This window comes from Gopherus evgoodei, chromosome 8 (genome assembly GCF_007399415.2).
Source record: "Gopherus evgoodei ecotype Sinaloan lineage chromosome 8, rGopEvg1_v1.p, whole genome shotgun sequence".
In the NCBI taxonomy this organism is placed as follows: Eukaryota; Metazoa; Chordata; order Testudines; family Testudinidae; genus Gopherus; species Gopherus evgoodei.
The window spans coordinates 14,223,732-14,242,929 of record NC_044329.1 but is presented as its reverse complement, the minus strand read 5'-3'; the positions used below and the strand labels follow the sequence as shown (position 1 = coordinate 14,242,929).

The window sequence follows — 19,198 nt, the reverse complement described above, 5'->3', positions numbered from 1 at the left end:
TGTACAATGATTATGGAATTATCTTACTTTTATTTGCCAGATACTCCCAGACATTTAGGACTAAAGTTGCGACCTAACTAAACCATTTCCAGTGTCTCCTGCTTTTCTTCTAACATAGTCAAACAATTGAAATTAAACTCTGCTGTCCAAAATTGTGCAATAACTATACTATCTAAGCTTCCTAGCACTTTTTCTTCCAACTACACTGTATGATCTTTCAATGGTTCCCCAGCTGTGCCCCATTGAAAGACTTGCCAGAAACAGACAGGAGTGGAGGAGCTTCGTCACTGCCCTAAATGCTAGAGGTGTAATGTGTACATACTAAACTAAGTAAACTGTATGAATTGTGATATAGATCATTTAGATAATTTGAGTTCAAACAGCAACATGTAAAATTGCAGTGGTTGTATATTCCACTTTAACAGTTTTCTCTCATTTATAAGCATATGTGCAAAGATAGAGTATGGTGCAACATACTATTTTTGTTTTCATAAGTCAGGGACGACTACAGTTCATGAGTGACAACATATATAGTCATCCCTGATTTATGAAAATAATGCGTCTGTCCTCTTATGTATGCTTTTTATGTAAAATATAAAAACATGTACATGCACCAGATAGATATTTATACCAGTCTTTCTGTAATAGTAAATTGCATTGTAATATCTTTCCTTAAGTATTCAAGTGGTAAAACATGTTGCGTTATCATAACTTGTAGCTCATAATTATTAGTCAAAGGATATTTTTTTATTTTTGTGGTATAAACTGACTGGGCCTATAAGCTTAGGCCATAAACTGTTAAACCTGTGTAGAAATTGAATTAACTGCCTGATCATTTCTCTTCTACAGGCTACAGAAAGTGATATGGGAGATGTAGATTTAACAGGTCTCCCAGAAGCACCTGTGGACTCTGAAGATGAAGAAGAAGAAGATGAAGATATTGACAGAACTTCAGATCCATTACTGGGGCGAGATGTTGTACGAGAGTGCCTTGAAAAAGAACCTGCAGACAAAACGGACGATGACATTGGTGAGAAGGATCTTGATATGATCTATTTTATAACTCAAATAATAGTCTTCTTTGAAATCTGTGTAAGTGCATAATTATTAATAAATATATAGCCTCATAACTATGGATGATGCTTTTCAGAGATTTTTTCCAACTCTTGTTGTCCCAAAGAATTTATAAACTAAACTAGACTATTATTCTCTTCTTATATTTATTATGAGAACCTACATGTTTGAAAATATTAGCACTGAGTTGCTAAATACTTTAATGATTACAGTTTGCTAATGTGGGAGTGGGGTGGGGAGTAAATTTAGCTGCCTGACACTGGCAAATTTATTTTGGAATTTTTGGCAGGGCTGGTGGTATTATCACAGTATAAAGAGGCTGAATTTAAGTTCCAAGGAATCCTAGTCAAAAAGAGGTTTCTGCATGCGCCAGGCTAAAGGTGGCATTAGTTTAACACTAAAACAAAAATTGAGATGGTTTATACTTTTCCTCTGATTATTTCTGTGAACACTAAAAATGATTTCATGTTATTGATATTATCTGTCTTACAATCATTATTCAGCAAAAGTACTTTATAACTTTTCTAAAGGCTTAAAGTTCCAGTGCTTTTACACTTAGCTAGATTGATGCCGTAATAGTCAATCAGAGCACAATCAAGATTGAAAAGCCAGGTTCCTTTTATTAATGTTGATTGTAAAATGCATGCTGTGCTCATTTAGCCACAGGCACTAATAGTGATTGAAATACCACTGAGCAATTCCTTCAGTGAGTTTAACTCTGAGGTTTAATATACCTGCAGGGGGTATAGTACCTTAGAGGCACAGGCCTTGCAGTCTTGATATCAATGTTTCCTTTATCTAATAGAGCAATTACTGGAATTTATGCATCAACTCCCAGCCTTTGCAAACATGACCATGTCTGTAAGAAGAGAACTTTGTTCAGTTATGATATTTGAAGTGGTAGAACAAGCAGGAGCCATCATACTTGAAGATGGACAAGAAGTAAGTTATAGCACATTACATAATTTAAGCACTGTATGATACTGAAACTCAGGATTTTAATATGTTCAAATCTAAACGTACAACAGCATTAAACAATTTGTATGTATAGTACTTGAACAGTAATCTGGTATATTGCAATTTATTTCTGTACTGCTACCTAGTAGTTAGGGGTTATTTTACAAAAAATGTATTTATAATGTCATAAAAGGATGGATCTTTTCTATCAGGAAAAAAAATAAAATTATCTGCCCGGGAAATAATATCCCTTTTCTGAAGTAATCTTCTAAAAAATATTTTTGATCTTGTGCAATTGTTACCCACTGGCTTAACTGAAGTCTCCTCTTGTGCAAATTTGAGTGTCCAATGAACATATTTTAATGCCTATGTTAAAAATATAGTATCACACCATAGGCTTCGTTGTCAAAAGGGTAGTGGCAGCACATGCAAATATTTGGAAATTATTAGCACTTGGTGGATTGCAAAGCTAGAAATAATTTTTTTTTTATTTTGGCTCGTCCGTCACTTACTGCTTACAAGTCAGTGGACAGTAAACAGCAGTTCTTGACATGTTGTATTGAATGAAATGTTGCAAAATTGTAATGAAAGCATATTTACTACCACATGAGCAAATACTTCTGGAAGATAAGCATTGATTCATCTTTCTTATTAGAACTTGCTGAGAGATTTTTTTTTTTAAATTCATTCTAGCTTGATTCTTGGTATGTTATTTTAAACGGCACCGTGGAAATCAGCCATCCAGATGGGAAAACTGAAAGTCTCTGTATGGGAAATAGTTTTGGGATTACCCCTTCTTTGGATAAACAGTACATGAATGGAGTGGTTAGGACCAAAGTAGATGACTGTCAGGTAAGATTATACCTATGTATAATTTTCGCACATTTTTAAGTGGTTAATAAAAAAAAGATAATATGGTTTCATCTAATATAATGATATTTATAATGGAAATAGAATAAAGGAAGTTGGAAGGGTGGGCACTCTGTTAAATTAGGGCATGTTTACACAATTCTTTAGTCTGCAATAGAGGGGTGTAAATTCCAGTGCACACTAGCATGTTGTGCACTAAATGGGCCATGTGTTCCCGGGTTGCATGCATTAAAAAGTAGGATTGCCAACAATCCCTTATTAGAAGGGGTGTTTTCCTCTCTGTACAACAAGATCAAGAGTTGCTGAGTTCTGCAAAAAGCGACAAGAAATACCACTGGTGAATGTAGGTAAGTACTGATTATTATTAATAATGATGATGATGATGATAACATCGGGAGAAGGGGGAGGATGTGGATGCTAAAAAACGGTCCCTTAATTTTGAAATACAATGTCAGCAACCCTAATTAAAAGTTCCCTAGTGCAAGTTACAGGGCTACATTAACACACACTAGGGAACTTTTGGTGTGGGCCAGCAGGTTCCACACAGGTTAGTTAGTGCCCAATAAGCTAGTATGGACTAGAATTTACACCCTTCTAGTGCAAACTAAAACACCGTATAGACAAGCCCTTAGTTGTCGGTTCTCCCTTCTTATTTTGGAACAATTTTCTTGTACATTGCTGTCATCTGAGAAACAGGAACTTTTGTGTTATGCTGAAGTAACTATTTACCACTTAAGGTCATGGTATTTGTGTGTGTTTGAAATGCTATAAGAACAGTTAAACAGAAAATATCATTTCCACTTTTTACAAGCTAAGTTCTCTTTTAAGATTGGTCTTTGCACAGTAACATCGTAGTACTGTGTGAGGGATTATCAATTTCGTTTGGAATCTGTTCACAATTTAATATCTATTGGAACTGGACAGGACTGGACTGATGTCAAATGATATGCTATCGCTATTGCATTACATTTGCCCAGGTTTAGTGCGTGGAGATGTGTTTATGTATTACAGATTTATTAATTGTCCCCATATTGTTCTGGGTCAGTTTGTTTGTATAGCCCAGCAGGATTACTGGCGTATTCTGAACCATGTGGAAAAAAACACTCATAAAGTCGAGGAAGAAGGAGAAATTGTTATGGTAAAGGAGCACAGAGAGCTAGATCGCAGTGGAACCAGAAAAGGACATATAGTCATTAAGGTGATTTTCTTTATTTATTTAATATTCTACCTGTCAAACTCTAAAAATGTTAATTTGTCAGAAAATACAGTGGGAACCTGGAACATATATTCACATTTGTCTTTCCTAATACAGCTCAATAGAGAGTTGATTAGAAAGGATTTATATTTTTATATAAATAGAAAATCTGCTTCTTATTAATAAAACAGGATCTGTTCAGGACAGATTTTCTGGTTTTATGTTAGAAACCACCAGTTAGTGTCTTTACATGCATTAATGTGTGTTGTGTTGGATTAGAAGAGGGATTTTAAAACAAACGAAAGAATTGATGGAATGTTATTGTGCAAACAAAATGCTATTATAAATGACAAGATTGTGCATAGTCCTACAAAATGTTTAGGAAGGTTGAAATATGTGAACTGAACTTAAATACACTGATTCTTTTTCTTTCTAAGCGTTTATCAATCACTCGGTATAATTTGAAGAAAAAAAAAGTGCAATATATGTGGTTCAGAGCCTGGATATCATCACTGGGGTGATGATACTGTGTGATACTTCCTGAAAGCCCTTTGCACTTCTGTTTTTAAGGCAACACCTGAGCGACTCATCATGCATTTAATAGAAGAACATTCTATTGTGGACCCAACTTATATAGAAGATTTCCTTTTAACATACAGGACATTTCTATCAAGCCCATTGGAAGTTGGGGATAAACTGCTGGAGTGGTTTAAAGTGGACAGCCTCAGGGATAAGGTTGGTGTCGAATGAACAGACTAGCTTTTGGGGTGAAAAGTTATCAATCTTTAACCCTTTTTTGTGCTGATAAAGTCTGGCAGTTCCATGATAATCTAAAAATACACATTTTTATACCAATATATTTCAGTAGCATAAAAAGGTATTCTTCCACGTAGTTGCACACATGTAAGTTTTGATTCTAAATTCAGATATGCCTCTCATAGCCTCTAAAATGTGTAATTGCTGATCTTATTATGTAAATAGCAATGTATCTGAAATCTAAGTCAAGACCTATTGTTCACAAATTTCACACAGAGCAAATATTTTCTGGTGTACTCTCTAATATTCTGGGTACAATCAGCCCTCTCAGAAGACCCATTTTTGCCTGTAATTCAGGGCAATTAAATGTCCATGATTTCCTGGGCATATCACTGTTGCTTTCATGACAGCATTGGACCTATCTTCCATTGTTTTTAAGGCGGCAAGTGCATTTGATTTAAGCAGCTTTCTACAAACCATGCACCTGAAGTTAACTGCCACCACAGAAAAGGGTTGTGGATGGTACAATTGATGCAATTACAATACTTCTATATGTGGAAGTAAGTGAAGTTCTGTATGAATATGCACGTGTACACAAAATAAAATTTATATGGTCTGATGGTTTTTGTTCATAGCCTATTTGAAAAAGATGGCAATAATGTTCTTAGCCGACTTTTTTCATATATACTAGAGTTTACCTGCAACAAAACCTGTTGACCAGTGAAAGAGCTGGTATTTAAAATTACAGAGGCTTTTCTCTGCTTTTCAACTGTTTCATGTTCTTTCTCTCTTTATTGTGCCATGCATTTTGACAATTAGTCTTACTTTTTTTTTTAATTAAAAATGTGAAAATTGTCCACAGAGAACATCTGGAATAACTGCCACATGATCTTAGCAGTCTGTCTGATAGGACTATTCCATATTGTGATAGAATATACTCCCATGTCCACATCCTACACACTATTGTAATAATCTTTGTATAATGTGAGATACCATTTAAAAACTCATAATTTGCTGATCAGTAATGTCATGGCAAAATGCACGTAGCAGTATTTTATTGTATGTGAAGTTATAAACATAAGCTGAGGTCATGACTAAAAGTGTTTTCCAGGGAAGTCTAGGGAGTGGCCAAACCAGTCTCTCAAAGACAAAGGGCAAGCTGACATGTCAACCAGGTGTAAACAAGGTTGATGGGCCATTATTTGCTAAGTGGCCATTTTTTTTGGCAGGAAAAGGGGTGGGGCAAAAAATCTACATCTTAGCACAGAAACAGCATGGAGTTTCCTTCCACACAGACTGCCTGTCATCCTGAATCTCATCTGGAAATGTTTTCCAAGTGGGAGGGGACTGACACTACAAAAGGGGGGACAAACACCCCAGGGCACCCCTCCTCTCTTGCTCTTGCTCCTTGTCCACTGATTCACTGCACTAGAAGGAACAAAGAAAGCAGCCATCAAACAGAAGAAGGGGTCCTGACCACGGGTGGCTCCAGGCACCAACACTCCAAGCGCGTGCCTGGGGCAGCAAGCCACGAGGGGCGCTCTGCCGGTTGCCACAAGGGTGGCAGGCAGGTTGCCTTCGGCAGCATGCCTGCGGAGGGTCCGCTGGTCCCGCGGCTTCAGTGGACCTCTCGCAGGGGTGCCGCCGAATCTGTGGGACTGGGGACCTCCCGCAGGCAAGCCGCCGAAGGCAGCCTGCCTGCCGTGCTTGGGGTGGCAAAATACCTAGAGCTGCCCCTGGTCCTGGCCTAAGAAGTTTGGCCACTAAGACTGTTGAGTGCAGGTATTGAGAAGAACTTTGCTTTCAATTTAACATAGTTTGGTAAGATAGGCATTAGTTGCGTTTATTCGTTATTTTTCTTGTAACCATTTCTGACTCTTATACCTTGTTACTTGTATTCATTTAAAATCTATCTTTTTGTAGTGAATAAACTTGTTTTATTGTTTTGTTTAATCCAGTGTGTTTAAGTGTTTGGGAAACTCCATTTGGGATGATAAAATATGTGCATAATATCCCCATTGATGAAATAACAGACCTATTTAAACTTGTATTGTCCAGGAGAGAGCTGGGCAGTACAGGGCAAACATTTCAGGAGAAAAATCTGGGACTCTGGGAGTGTGTTGGGGTCACCCTGCAGTATAATTCAAGCTAGTAAGAGCGTAGGTGCTGGCTGCATTATACACACAGACATAACTGGAAGTGACTTCTATGCCAGAGGCTGTTTGTGAGCAATCCAGACTGGAAGCTACAGCAGCAAAGCATTGTAAAGGACACCCCAGGCTAGAAGGCAGGGGTGACACAGCTACTCATTAATCTGAATTGTGCCCTGGGTATGTCATACACATGTCAAGCACTTTCAAGATTTGTCTTTTCTGTGCATAATGAAAAGAGTAACTTCAAAATGGGCTGAGTATATAGAGATAGATACTAAAAATGACATGGGCGTAGGACCTGGGTTGGATAACATTTTTGCCAACATAAAATTAAAAGCACTTTTGCATACAGCAACTTTTTTGTGGACTTGCAAAGGAAAAAAACTGTCTCAGCAAGTAAAATAGGAAGTAATTTATTTTTAGACGAAAGAAACTGCTGAAATTGTTGAGCACTTTTGTTTAATAGAGATTGAGTAATTGACAGGCTGACTATGAGAGTTGTATAGTAATTCTGTAGCACAGTCAACTGCATTGTCAAAAAATGGAGATAAAGGTTCTCAGGATGTAATGTTTTATCATTACTATACATTTCCTAGAAATTATGCTTAAAGAATTGACCATTCACAATGGCAATTTGAAAAGTGCAAAGTTTCTGAATTAAGCAAAACTAAAAGTACTTTGTGTGACTGTAGATAGTAGTCCAGCTCCTTAGATCCAATTTGATTTTTCCTTCTCTGATTAGTTTAATTGTGCGGTGGAGGAAAATGACTCGGGGATGGTTTAAAAGCAGTAAAAGTGACCTCTGCTTTTGGTTTACTTCTATGAAAAACCTGTGTAACATCAGTGTAGAAGAGAATGGCAATCAGATTAAATCCACATAAACAAATATGTTTACATTGTACATCCTCTCTTTTTCCTTACTATTAACTCCAAAACCAACCCATCTAAAAAAATACCCTCATGTTTATCTTGTTTCTGAAGGTCACCAGAGTGGTCTTATTGTGGGTGAATAATCATTTTAATGATTTTGAAGGAGATCCCGCTATGACACGATTTCTGGAAGAATTTGAAAAAAACTTGGAAGATACGGTAGGACTAAAAACTATCAGTGTCATGCTTTCCAGTGATGATTTTTTTTATCATCTGTGATTTAAGAATCTTTTTAAAAGTCCTTGGGCTAGAAGACGACCATCTATATTCAGCTTTTAACACAGTCCTATTTGGTCTAAATTGTACATATGGTTGTACAGAATCAAACAGTAAAATGGTATAAACTACTCATTTCTATCCCTTGATGGTATTTCAAGAAAGAACAGAATTTGTTTGTTTTTTTAGTAAGAATTGGATCCTTAAGTTCGTCGATTCTTTTTTCTGTGGCATTGTTCTTTTCAGTTGTTCTTCCAATTTGAGATGAAGAAACATTGCATTCCTTTGTGTATGTCTTCTGATTTACAGAAAATGAAGGGTCACCTCAGGTTGTTGAATATTGCCTGTGCCGCCAAAGCAAAGTGGAGGCAAATTACTCTGCAGAAAGCTTCCAGAGACTCGCCACTCTTTTTCTGTCTAGTTGGAGGAAGTGACAAGGGTTTTGGCATTTTTGTAGAGACAGTAGAAACAGGCAGCAAAGCAGCAGAAGCTGGACTTAAGCGTGGTGATCAGGTAAGAAAGTGCATAAAATTATTCATGTTCTTCTTCGAGTGCTTGCTCATATCCATTCCAATTAGATGTGTGCGCACCACATGCACGTCCGTCGGAAGATTTTTACCCTAGCAACACTCGGTGGGTCGGCTGGGCGCCCCCTGGTGAGGCGCCGCTATGGCACCGAATATATACCCCTGCCGGCCCGTCCACTCCTCAGTTCCTTCTTACCGCCAATGTCGGTCGTTGGAACAGTGGAGCGCAGCGTAGCTGATCTCCACCTCCCTAGCTTTTCAATCATTCTAATACTTATTGTGTATATAGTTTATTCTCTATAGTTCTAGTTAATAGATTTTCATAAATGTAGTTAGTGTATATAGTTCAGAGGGTCGGGGATGAGCCCTTTCCCTCACCCGGTGCCAAGGCCCATGCCTGGCTCACTGGGTTTCAAACCGTGCTCAGTCTGCCGCCGGCCGATGCCCACGGGAGACCCTCATGACTCCTGCCTCAAGTGCTTGGGGGAATCCCACCTTGCAGACAAGTGCCGGATCTGCAAATCGTTCAGGCCGCGGACGAAAAAGGAGCAGGACTTTCGCCTTAAGCAGCTCCTAATGGAGGCAGCCCTCACTCCTCCACTTTCGGCACCGGCTGCCGGACAGTCCGCGCCGGGGAGAAGTGCCTCATCGGCACCGGAGAGCGCCGGCACCGCGAAAACATCTCGGCACCAGCCGTCACCGGCCCGGCACCTCTCCCTCTCCCCGCGTGCCAAAGAGCTCAAAGCTCCTGCGGCCCCACTATCTGCACCGCAGTCTGAGCAGCAATCTAAGTCAAGCCGCCTGGCACCAGTAACTGCCGCGGCACCGACAATCTCTGCACCGTTGATTCTGGTCGTGCAATAGCCGTTGAGTCCGGTGCATGACAGCTCCCCGGCACATGCCTCGGTAGAGCTTATTGTTCCCACTACGCCAGAGACATTTGCTACAGCGAGGGAACTGATTGCGTTAATGGAGCCCGCCCTGCCTCAACCCCTGGCACCGCCGGTGCGGGTTATTCAATCAACAGGCAAGCCTGCCATGGTAAGACCACCTTCCATCGGCACCACAGGCAGACAGCACTCAAGATCGAGGTCTCACCAACGTTCTCGATCTCGTCACCGCTCCAGATCCAGGTGCCACTCGCAGTCCCGGTACCGATCTCCTCCTCGGTACCGGTTGTACTCGCAGCACCACTCAAGATCCCACTCACCGGACAGATACTCCAGGCACTGGTTCGCACCGCAGCCGCTCTCATCATAGGGCGTCAAGATCCCAGTTGACCTCCTGGCACCACGCCAGTCGCAGGTCCCTATCACACTCTCAGTACCGGTACAGATCCCAGTACCGCTGTCCGGTGTGGCACGAAATACGGTACCCTCAAGACAGGGCTCATCCTCAAACAGTCTCCGCCCCGCCATGGCCATCGCGGCACACGTCTGAGTCATCGCACACTGATAGTGCCGCCTATGCCAATTCAGAGACACACAGCCGTGTTCTCCATGAGGCTCAAGGTCCAGACCAAGGTCCTCATCAGTGGTCCTTTTGGACGCCTTGGGCATATCACCAGGCCCAAGGCGAACCCATGGTACCATCACGTTCCGCCCCATCGGAACATCGCGCACCAGAGGCCACTGTTAGCCGCCCCCCTCCAGCGGATACAAATCAATCTCCTCAGGCACCAGACCCTCAGGTCCTCCCGGACCCTGACGTACCGCCTGACCAAGAGTCCCTACAGGAACCACTCGTACCGGATCTGTCGCCGTCCTCTTCACCTGACGAGTACATCCTCATTGGGCCCATCCCCTATCAACCTCCGAGCTCACCAGGACCTTCTGAGGCGAGTCACCTTAAATATCAATCTCCAGGTGGAGGAGGTCCTGGAGGTTGAAGACTCGGTAATAGACATACTGTCGGCAGATGCCCCAACCCATGTAGCTTTGCCATTTATCCGCTCCATCCAAGCCAAAGCAGACACAATTTGGCAATCTCCTGCGTCTATCCCTCCTATAGCCAGAAGCATGGAAAGGGTACGAATAACTATATGCCCACCCTCCTCCTTGCTCCCTGGTGGTTCAATCCGTCAATGAGCGAGAGCGCCATGGCCAGCAAGCCCCCGCCCCAAAATCGAGAGAGGCTAGATGGACGGACCTGTTGGGACATAAAGTCTACTCTGCGGGGGGCCTCCAACTTAGGGTGGCGAACCAACAGGCCCTGCTCAGTAGATATAATTATACCACCTGGCAGTCGGTGGGTAAGTTCACTGAACTGGTCCCACAAGACTCCCACCAGGAATTCCAAGCCCTTCTGGAGGAAGGAAAGAAAGTGGCACGGACTTCCCTGTAGGCCTTTCTCGATGCTGCCGATTTGGCGGCCAGAACCGTGGCCTCGGGAATCATGATGAGGGGGATCTCGTGGCTGCAAGTGTCAGGTCTACCTCCTGAACTGCAACACACCATCCAGGACCTGCTGTTTGAAGGCCAGGGCCTTTTCTCCCAGAAAACGGACCCTAGGCTACAGAGTCTTTAAGGACAGTCGGGTGATCGTGTGTTCCCTTGGGATGCACACCCCACAAACCCAATGAAGGTCTTTTTCCGTAGCCAGCCTCAGTGCCCTTACCCCCTGCCCAGACGGCGACAAGACTTTGGCAGAAGGCGCGGTCGCGGGAACCGCAGACGGCAATCTGGGTCCCAGGGCGGCCACAATACCAGTCCCGCCAAACCAGCGCCGGGCCCGAAAGCAAACTTTTGAAGGTGCGCCCGAGAGCAGAGCACCATTCCTTCCCCAGGATCCCCCTCAGTTTTCCAACCGCCTTTCCTCCTTCCTCCCTGCGTGGTCCCAATTAACTTCGGATCGTTGGGTCCTACGCATGGTGGAATTTGGATACCACCTCCAATTTATTTCGCCCCCTCCCTCTCACCCCCCTCCCCGTTCCTCTTCAGGGACCCCTCCCATGAGCAATTCCTCTGGCAAGAGGTTCGTGCGCTCCTTTCGATCGGAGCTATAGAGGAGGTACCAGAGGAATTAAGGGGCAGGGGATTTTACTCCCGATATTTCCTAATCCCCAAAGCAAAAGGAGGTCGTCGACCCATCCTGGACCTGCGAGGACTCAACATGTTTTTAAAGAAGTTGAAGTTCCGCATGGTATCCCTGGGGACCATTATCCCATCCTTGGATCCCGGAGACTGGTACGCTGCTCTCGACATGAAGGACGCATATTTCCACATTGCTATTTATCCCCCGCACAGACGGTACCTACGGTTTATGGTGCACCACCAACATTTTCAATTTGCAGTCCTTCTGTTTGGCCTCTCTACGGCCCCTTGCGTCTTTACAAAGTGCATGGCGGTAGTGGCTGCCTTCCTCCGTCATCGGCGAATACATGTTTTACCTTACCTAGACGACTGGCTTATTCAAGGGACCTCGGAGGCCCAGGTCATCAGGCACGTAGCCATCATCATGGACCTATTCGAGAGACTGGGCCTGATGATCAGTCTAGAGAAGTCTACTCTAGTGCCCACTCAAAGAATAGAATTCTAGACTCCAAACTTGCAAAAGCTTGCCTGCCACTGCCCCTGTTTCAGGCACTAGTCTCAGTTATAAAAAGCCTCCAAACCTTTCCGCCGACCTCGGCTTGCACCTGTCTAAGCCTCCTCGGTCACATGGCCGCATGTACTTTTGTAACCAAGCACGCCAATCTACGCATGCGTCCCCTTCAAACCTGGCTCGCCTCAGTGTACTGTCCAGGCAGAGATACCATAGACATGGTGGTCACCATTCCTCAGAGCATCTTAGACTCCCTCAGCTGGTGGCTAACACCCTCCCTGATTTGTGCAGGACTGCCATTCCATCCGAGGCAGCCCTCAGTGTCCCTAACGACGGACGTGTCGTCTCTAGGCTGAGGGGCTCATCTAAACAATCATCGTATGCAAGGCCTCTGGTCATCTCAAGAGCTGGCGTTGCACGTAAACGTCCGGGAGCTGAGAGCAGTCTGCCTGGCGTGCCAGACATTCCTACAACATCTGCAAGGTTGTTGTGTTTCAGTGCTTATCGACAACACAACAGCCATGCACTACATAAATAAGCAGGGAGGGACTCTATCCTCCCCCCTTTGTCAGGAGGCGATCCAATTGTGGGAATTTTGCATAGCCCACTTGATAGACCTTGTAGCATCGTTCCTCCCGGGGGTCCAGAACACTCTGGCAGACCATCTCAGCAGATCTTTTCGGTCTCACGAGTGGTCGCTTCACCCGGACATTCTACATTCCATCTTCCAGAAGTGGGGCTTTCCTCACATAGACCTCTTCGCTTCCCGCGACAACAGGAAGTGCCAGAAGTTCTGCTCCTTCCAAGGTCTTGCCCCGAGCTCGATATCGGACACCTTCCTAATCTCATGGAAGAACCAGCTGCTGTACGCCTTTCCACGCTTCCCACTGGTGCACAGGGTTCTCTTAAAGCTCCTCAGGGACAGAGCTCGCCTGATCCTGATCGCCCCTGCGTGGCCCTGACAACATTGGTGCACTACGTTGCTGAACCACTCGATAGCCAACCCGATCCCTCTGCCTCCTCATCAGGATCTTATAACGCAGGACCACAGCAGGCTTCACCACCCAGACCTGCAATCCCTCCATTTCACAGCATGGCTCCTGCATGGTTAACCCAGTCGGAGTTATGTTGCTCTGCCCCAGTGCAAGAAGTATTCCTGGGTAGCAGAAAATCTTCCACCCGGTCTACATACTTGGCCAAGTGGAAGCGATTTTCTTGCTGGTGTCAAACACTGAATGTAACACCCATGGAGGTTCCCATTCCTACTATATTGGACTATCTCTGGTATCTTAAACAGCAAGACCTCGCTATCTCATCATTGCTAGTGCACTTGGCAGCTATTTCTACTTTCCACCCAGGAGAAGGTACTCATTCCATCTTCTCCCACCCTATGGTCTCGAGGTTCCTCAAAGGTTTGGAGCATCTATACCCCCTAGTACGATGCCCCGCCCCTTCCTGGGACCTCAACTTGGTGCTGATGAGACTTACAACTCCTCCATTCGAGCCATTGGCGACCTGTTCGCTCCTAAATTTGTCATGGAAAACAGCCTTCCTTGTGGCCATCACATTGGCTAGGAGAGTCTCTGAGCTTCAGGCTCTGATAGTGGACCCACCTTACACGGTGTTGCACAAAGACAAGGTGCAGTTACATCCACATCCGGCGTTCCTCCCTAAAGTAGTCTCGGCCTTCCATCTCAACCAGGTCTTCCCGGTCTTCTTTCCCAAACCGCATACATCTCATAGAGAGCAGCAGTTGCATTCCCTCAACTTCCGTAGGGCACTCGCCTTCTACATTGACCGAACGTGACCCTTCCGCAAAACGCCCCAACTTTTTGTGGCAGTGGCAGATCGGATGAAAGGCCTTACCCATCTCTTCTCAGAGAATTTCGTCATGGGTAACAGCGTGCATCCGTACTTGCTATGATCTAGCAAGTCTCTCCGGGTCATATTACCGCTCATTCTACCAGGGCTCAGGCCTGGTTGGCCTCCTTCCTAGCTTGAGTACCTATCCAGGAAATATGTCGAGCAGCTACGTGGTCTTCAGTACACACCTTCATTTCCCAGTATGCCCTGGTGCAACAATCCAGAGAGGACGCAGCCTTCGGCTCAGCGGTTCTACATTCTGCAGTATCTCACTCCGACCCCACCGCCTAGGTAAGGCTTGGGATTCACCTAATTGGAATGGATATGAGCAAGCACTCGAAGAAGAAAAGACGGTTTCTCACCTTTGTAACTGTTGTTCTTCGAGATGTGTTGCTCATATCCATTCCAAAACCCGCCTTCCTTCCCCACTGTTGGAGTAGCCGGCAAGAAGGAACTGAGGAGCGGACGGGTCGGCAGGGGTATATATTCGGTGCCATAGCGGCGCCATGCCAGGGGGCGCCCAGCCGACCCACCGAGTGTTCCTAGGGTAAAAATCTTCCGACGGACGTGCACGCTGCACGCACACACCTAAATGGAATGGATATGAGCAACACATCTCGAAGAACAACAGTTACAAAGGTAACAGTCTTTTTCAGATGTAATTTTAATAAAAATCCCTCCTCGTTTAACCAAGTACAGTAAATGCCAGATAACATTTGTCTGAAATATAAGACTTAAAATATTACTAATTTGCTCACTGTTTACCAAACTATGTAGTATTTTAAGGATTTACGGTTTGCATCTGCAGTTCTCTTCTACTTTAAAATAGATATGAAAAAAAACCCAAAATATCCCAATCATGGTTTGTTTTAGGAAACATTGTTAAAAAGGGTTGTAATGGGGTACACTCACTCTCGCGAGTGCCCCCTGGCCAAGTGCGTGTGCCTGCACACACACTCTGTTTGTGGTGGGTCTTTGCTGACTCAGTCCTATGGCCAAGTCTCTCACAGTCTGGGTGATAAAAGCAAAGCAAGCTCCTTGCAGGATATAAGACCAACAGGGGGCCTATTTCATTACCCTCTGTAAGGTCCTTCGGTCTGCGACTCTATCATGGGCCTCACTCTTCAATCAGTCCAGCAGGGCCTATCACATTGCCCTGGCCAAACTGTGTCTCAGCCCCTTTTGGGTTCCCTCAAATTATTCCTGCTCTTCAAGCAGTCCTGGCCCTGGTGTGGGATCACATCCACCAGGGCTCCCTCCCTGGAGACTCTGCTTCTCTGGGCCTTTCTGGCCCTCGCTCTTCAGCTGGGCCACTAAAAGACTTCAGTTCCCCCTCTGGGTGCAACAAAGTCCGACATGTTTATAGGACATACTTGTATTTAAATTGTAGCAGCTAATTTATTAAGATATTTAGTAATGCATGTTTTCATAATACCACTCTGATATGTAGCAATATTGTAACTTCTGAAGCATTTATTGTATCTTTTTTATAATATTAAAAATAAATTTAGAGAATGGAAAACCTTTTGTGATATTTAATCTAAAAATTCTTTTTTTTTCTTTTTCTCCCAAAAGATAATGGAAGTAAATGGACAGAACTTTGAGAACATTACATTTGTAAAAGCTGTTGAAATCTTGAGGAACAATACTCATCTTTCCATTACTGTAAAAACAAACATTTTTGGTGAGTAGACTTGCATAGTCAATATACCTTACATGTGAGAAAGAAGACAAAGTTCCCTATCCTGAAGTCCTCAGGGCCGCAGTAAGTTCCACCCATTTGCCTGTCACCCCAAGGAGCTGTTGTCGGAGTTGATGATCACCAGAGCACAGAGACCATGTCCCCATGTCTTTTTTTCGCCTGGGTACTCCCCCTACGCCAGAGTCTGCATGGGGATGGGGGGCGGGGTTGAGGTATTATAACCAGCTCTGTGCTCCCTGGGAAATCCTCATGTGACCATTTAAGCAGCTTTATTGAGCCTTCACACAAAGGGGCTGAAAGGGGGCCAATAATCTGACCCAAAGTTTATGAACCAGTAAGTCACGTATTCACAAATCCTCACTGTCGCCTGTTTTGACAAGAAATAGCAAAAGATGTAAAATCAGAGTTTTTTAAAACTTTTAATAATGGGTGTGAGCACCATAACATCTTTTACATCTGAAAGAGAAAATGGAAATGTATAAAGTATATGTGAAATATCCATTTTAGCTTTAAATTGTCATTTTATAAACAAATAATTTTTTTAAACCTCAGTCAAAATATCTGTTAGTTTTCCATAATCCAGGGCATTACATGGTTTGCATCCAACAACACAAATACCGCTACAGTAAGAACAAGATTCCTCTTAAACATACATAGTTTCTTTTCTTTGACTTATATTATATTTGAGGTTGCTGATGGTCTTTTCCTCTCCTGAGTCTCATCTGCTAGTTCTAATTACTTGTCTTTGTTCACTCTTGATTTTCTGTTTTTAATTTTTTTTCTTTACATCACTATAGAGGTCAAAAATTGGCATGAACTTAACTATAGCTTATTGCCTCAAACAAAATGAGGACAAAAACAATTTTAAAAAACCCTTTTCATCAAATAACGTATGCTAATACAAGGTGACATGCAGCAGTACACCAACTTGTACAACCTTCCTCTGAAAGTTAACATATTCATATGAAAATGAAACATAGCTGCGACCAAGTCAGTGAAAAAAGACTCAGGATGGTCTCGCTCTCTCTGGTTATCTGTTCAGAATTACAGCGCTGTACATATAACTGTATATGCGTGGATTATGAGCCCTTTTTATTGTTGCTAGATATTCAAGGTGCTTACTCTGTCCGCTGCCTGATGTATTTTAACAAATCCATCAGCTGAAGCCCTTTGCACAGACTCTATTTGCTATGCTAATTTTTTAATAGAGTGCTAAATGCCTAATATGGTGCTAGTGAGTTATCAGAGAATATATCAATGAATCCCCACGCTCACACCTGAATTTCTTCTACAAAGGTGTATAGTCCTAAATTTTGCTATGTAATAAAAGCATGCAATTTGATTTGGTATTTGTGCATAGTATGGGCTGCCTTCCTGGTTTGGGTGGAAAACGTGAGTAATCAGCACTGTGCAGCTGTAAGTTCTGTTTCAGTGAGCACAGCCATATGTGTTCAACTGAAAACACTACATTTCTCTGATGTCAGCAACCTCAAAGATATAAAAAATAAACTGCTTGGCAGAAATTCATGTACAGCTTGGGCAGGGCAGGGTTTTATGTTATATAACAGAAACAAATAAAATAGGTATAACTTTTTCCCCCATGGAATGGTGTTTTCTGGAAATATCATTGTTACCAGTTGACCAGTTAAATCTGATAAGTGTAAAAGAATATTGGATGTGGAATATATTTGATAATATCAATGAAGGTAAAAGAAGTGTCAGCCAGTAAAGTGGTAAACTGTTGATCAGTCTTGTGGTTGTTCTTAAGGAAGCAGCTGCATTCCATTACCTAACAGATACAGACAAAAATATTGATTAATGTAAATATAAGGTTTCCCCTTTTATCTGGTTAATTGCCTGTAGTGGATGTTAGCAAAGTTTTATGAAATGTGTTGTAATGTTTATTAGTAAGAAAACTGAAAACGATGAAATTTCTTCTACTTCACTTCTTAATTTCTGGTTGGAAATTCCCTCCAGTGCATTATTTTTCTCTTTGCAGTCTGTTTTCTATTAGTCATTTAGGGCCTACTCTCTCTCCCATTGAATTCAATAGCGAAATTCCACTTGATTTCAGTGGGAAGAGGAAAGGAATATTAAATTGACCATATTGTCAGTGTGTATGTTAACAACTATACTATCCAGTATTTCTTTTATGGTGGTAGGTGGGGATGGGAAGAAGGATTAAAAGAACAAGCTTTCCGGAGGTAAAAAGAAATTCTAATAGGTTTATCTTCTTTTACAGTGTTTAAAGAGCTGCTTAGCAGGATAGGACAGGAGAAAAATGGAGTCCCCCATATTCCAAAAATTGCAGAAAAGAAAAGTAATCGCTACTCCATCCCAGATATGCCCGGAGATATGGAACAGATGTTTCCATGCGAGAAAGGAAACAAGAAAATCAAAGCAAACACTGTATCTGGTGGAAGAAACCGAATCAGGAAAATTTTAGACAAGACACGTTTCAGCATCTTGCCTCCCAAACTATTTAGGTAGGTTACTCTTCTACCAGAGCAGTCTAACTGTTGTCTAATAAGCCGTTGTTTTCTACGTGGCTTTGAATGTTCAGGTTTTATGTGACTATTGTTTAGATAGGTATAAGAAAACTGCAGCAAATATGACTAGCAAAATAGGTTTGAAAATGCCTTTTTCATGTGCCTAATTTCAAACCTGCTTTGCTCTTACATCATTTTGAATGCCTATCCACAATATGTAATTCAAATATCTGATTGTCATTATTCCCTTTAGCACCAATTGTTATAGTATGAATATGAGGAACTACCTGTGCAATCTGGGCACTGGGAAAGCATTAATTAAGTAGCTTTCAGTTTAAAATGAGTGGGTATGTTAAACCTGTTCAGGTGCTTTTGTCTATAACAACCCATTTGGATTTTGTAACTGTATTTGGAAAAGTGTTTTACATAAGGAATTTTTTTCCTTTTGCACGTGGTTCAGTACCTGCAGTTGAATGTGCAATATTTCTTTAATATTTATTCTGACTTACAGTTCAGAAATCTCAACTCAAATCATACTACTAGCCTTCCAGCTACCAACACCCTGTTATACTGTGATTATATTTACAACATGTTCAAAGATTAATTGTTTTAAGTGCTAAGAGTTATTCTGGATAAGACAAAATACTGAGTTTGGATTTGCATTTTAATCAATTGGATGTTAACAAAAGTAGAACAACATTAAAAAGATAAACATGGAAAAGACCTAATTGGTTAACTCATTTACTCCTTTTTCACCTTTGTTGTTATTCTTTAGTGCTTTGTGTTGTATGTTACTGACTTGAGCCACTAGCACATCAACAATTTGCCTTGGGACACTATTTCAGTAGACTAATAGGTCTTATTGTTATGACACTTGTCGTGATAGTCAGCTACAGTTTTCTAGTTCTCATTTTCATCCTATT

General features: G+C 42.4%; 1 protein-coding gene across 10 annotated transcripts in view; it reads left to right on the top strand.

The window, feature by feature from the left end:
- RAPGEF6 (Rap guanine nucleotide exchange factor 6) overlaps positions 1-19,198 on the top strand; it is a 246,442-nt gene that overhangs the window by 169,206 nt on the left and 58,038 nt on the right. For all 10 annotated transcript variants that reach the window (XM_030573058.1, XM_030573049.1, XM_030573048.1 and 7 more), the window contains 9 exons: positions 850-1,030; positions 1,880-2,016; positions 2,725-2,883; positions 3,947-4,099; positions 4,667-4,831; positions 7,987-8,094; positions 8,461-8,664; positions 15,660-15,768; positions 18,029-18,272. In XM_030573058.1, the coding sequence (XP_030428918.1) occupies positions 850-1,030; positions 1,880-2,016; positions 2,725-2,883; positions 3,947-4,099; positions 4,667-4,831; positions 7,987-8,094; positions 8,461-8,664; positions 15,660-15,768; positions 18,029-18,272 (1,460 nt within the window). The remainder of the gene's footprint in view (positions 1-849; positions 1,031-1,879; positions 2,017-2,724; positions 2,884-3,946; positions 4,100-4,666; positions 4,832-7,986; positions 8,095-8,460; positions 8,665-15,659; positions 15,769-18,028; positions 18,273-19,198) is intronic.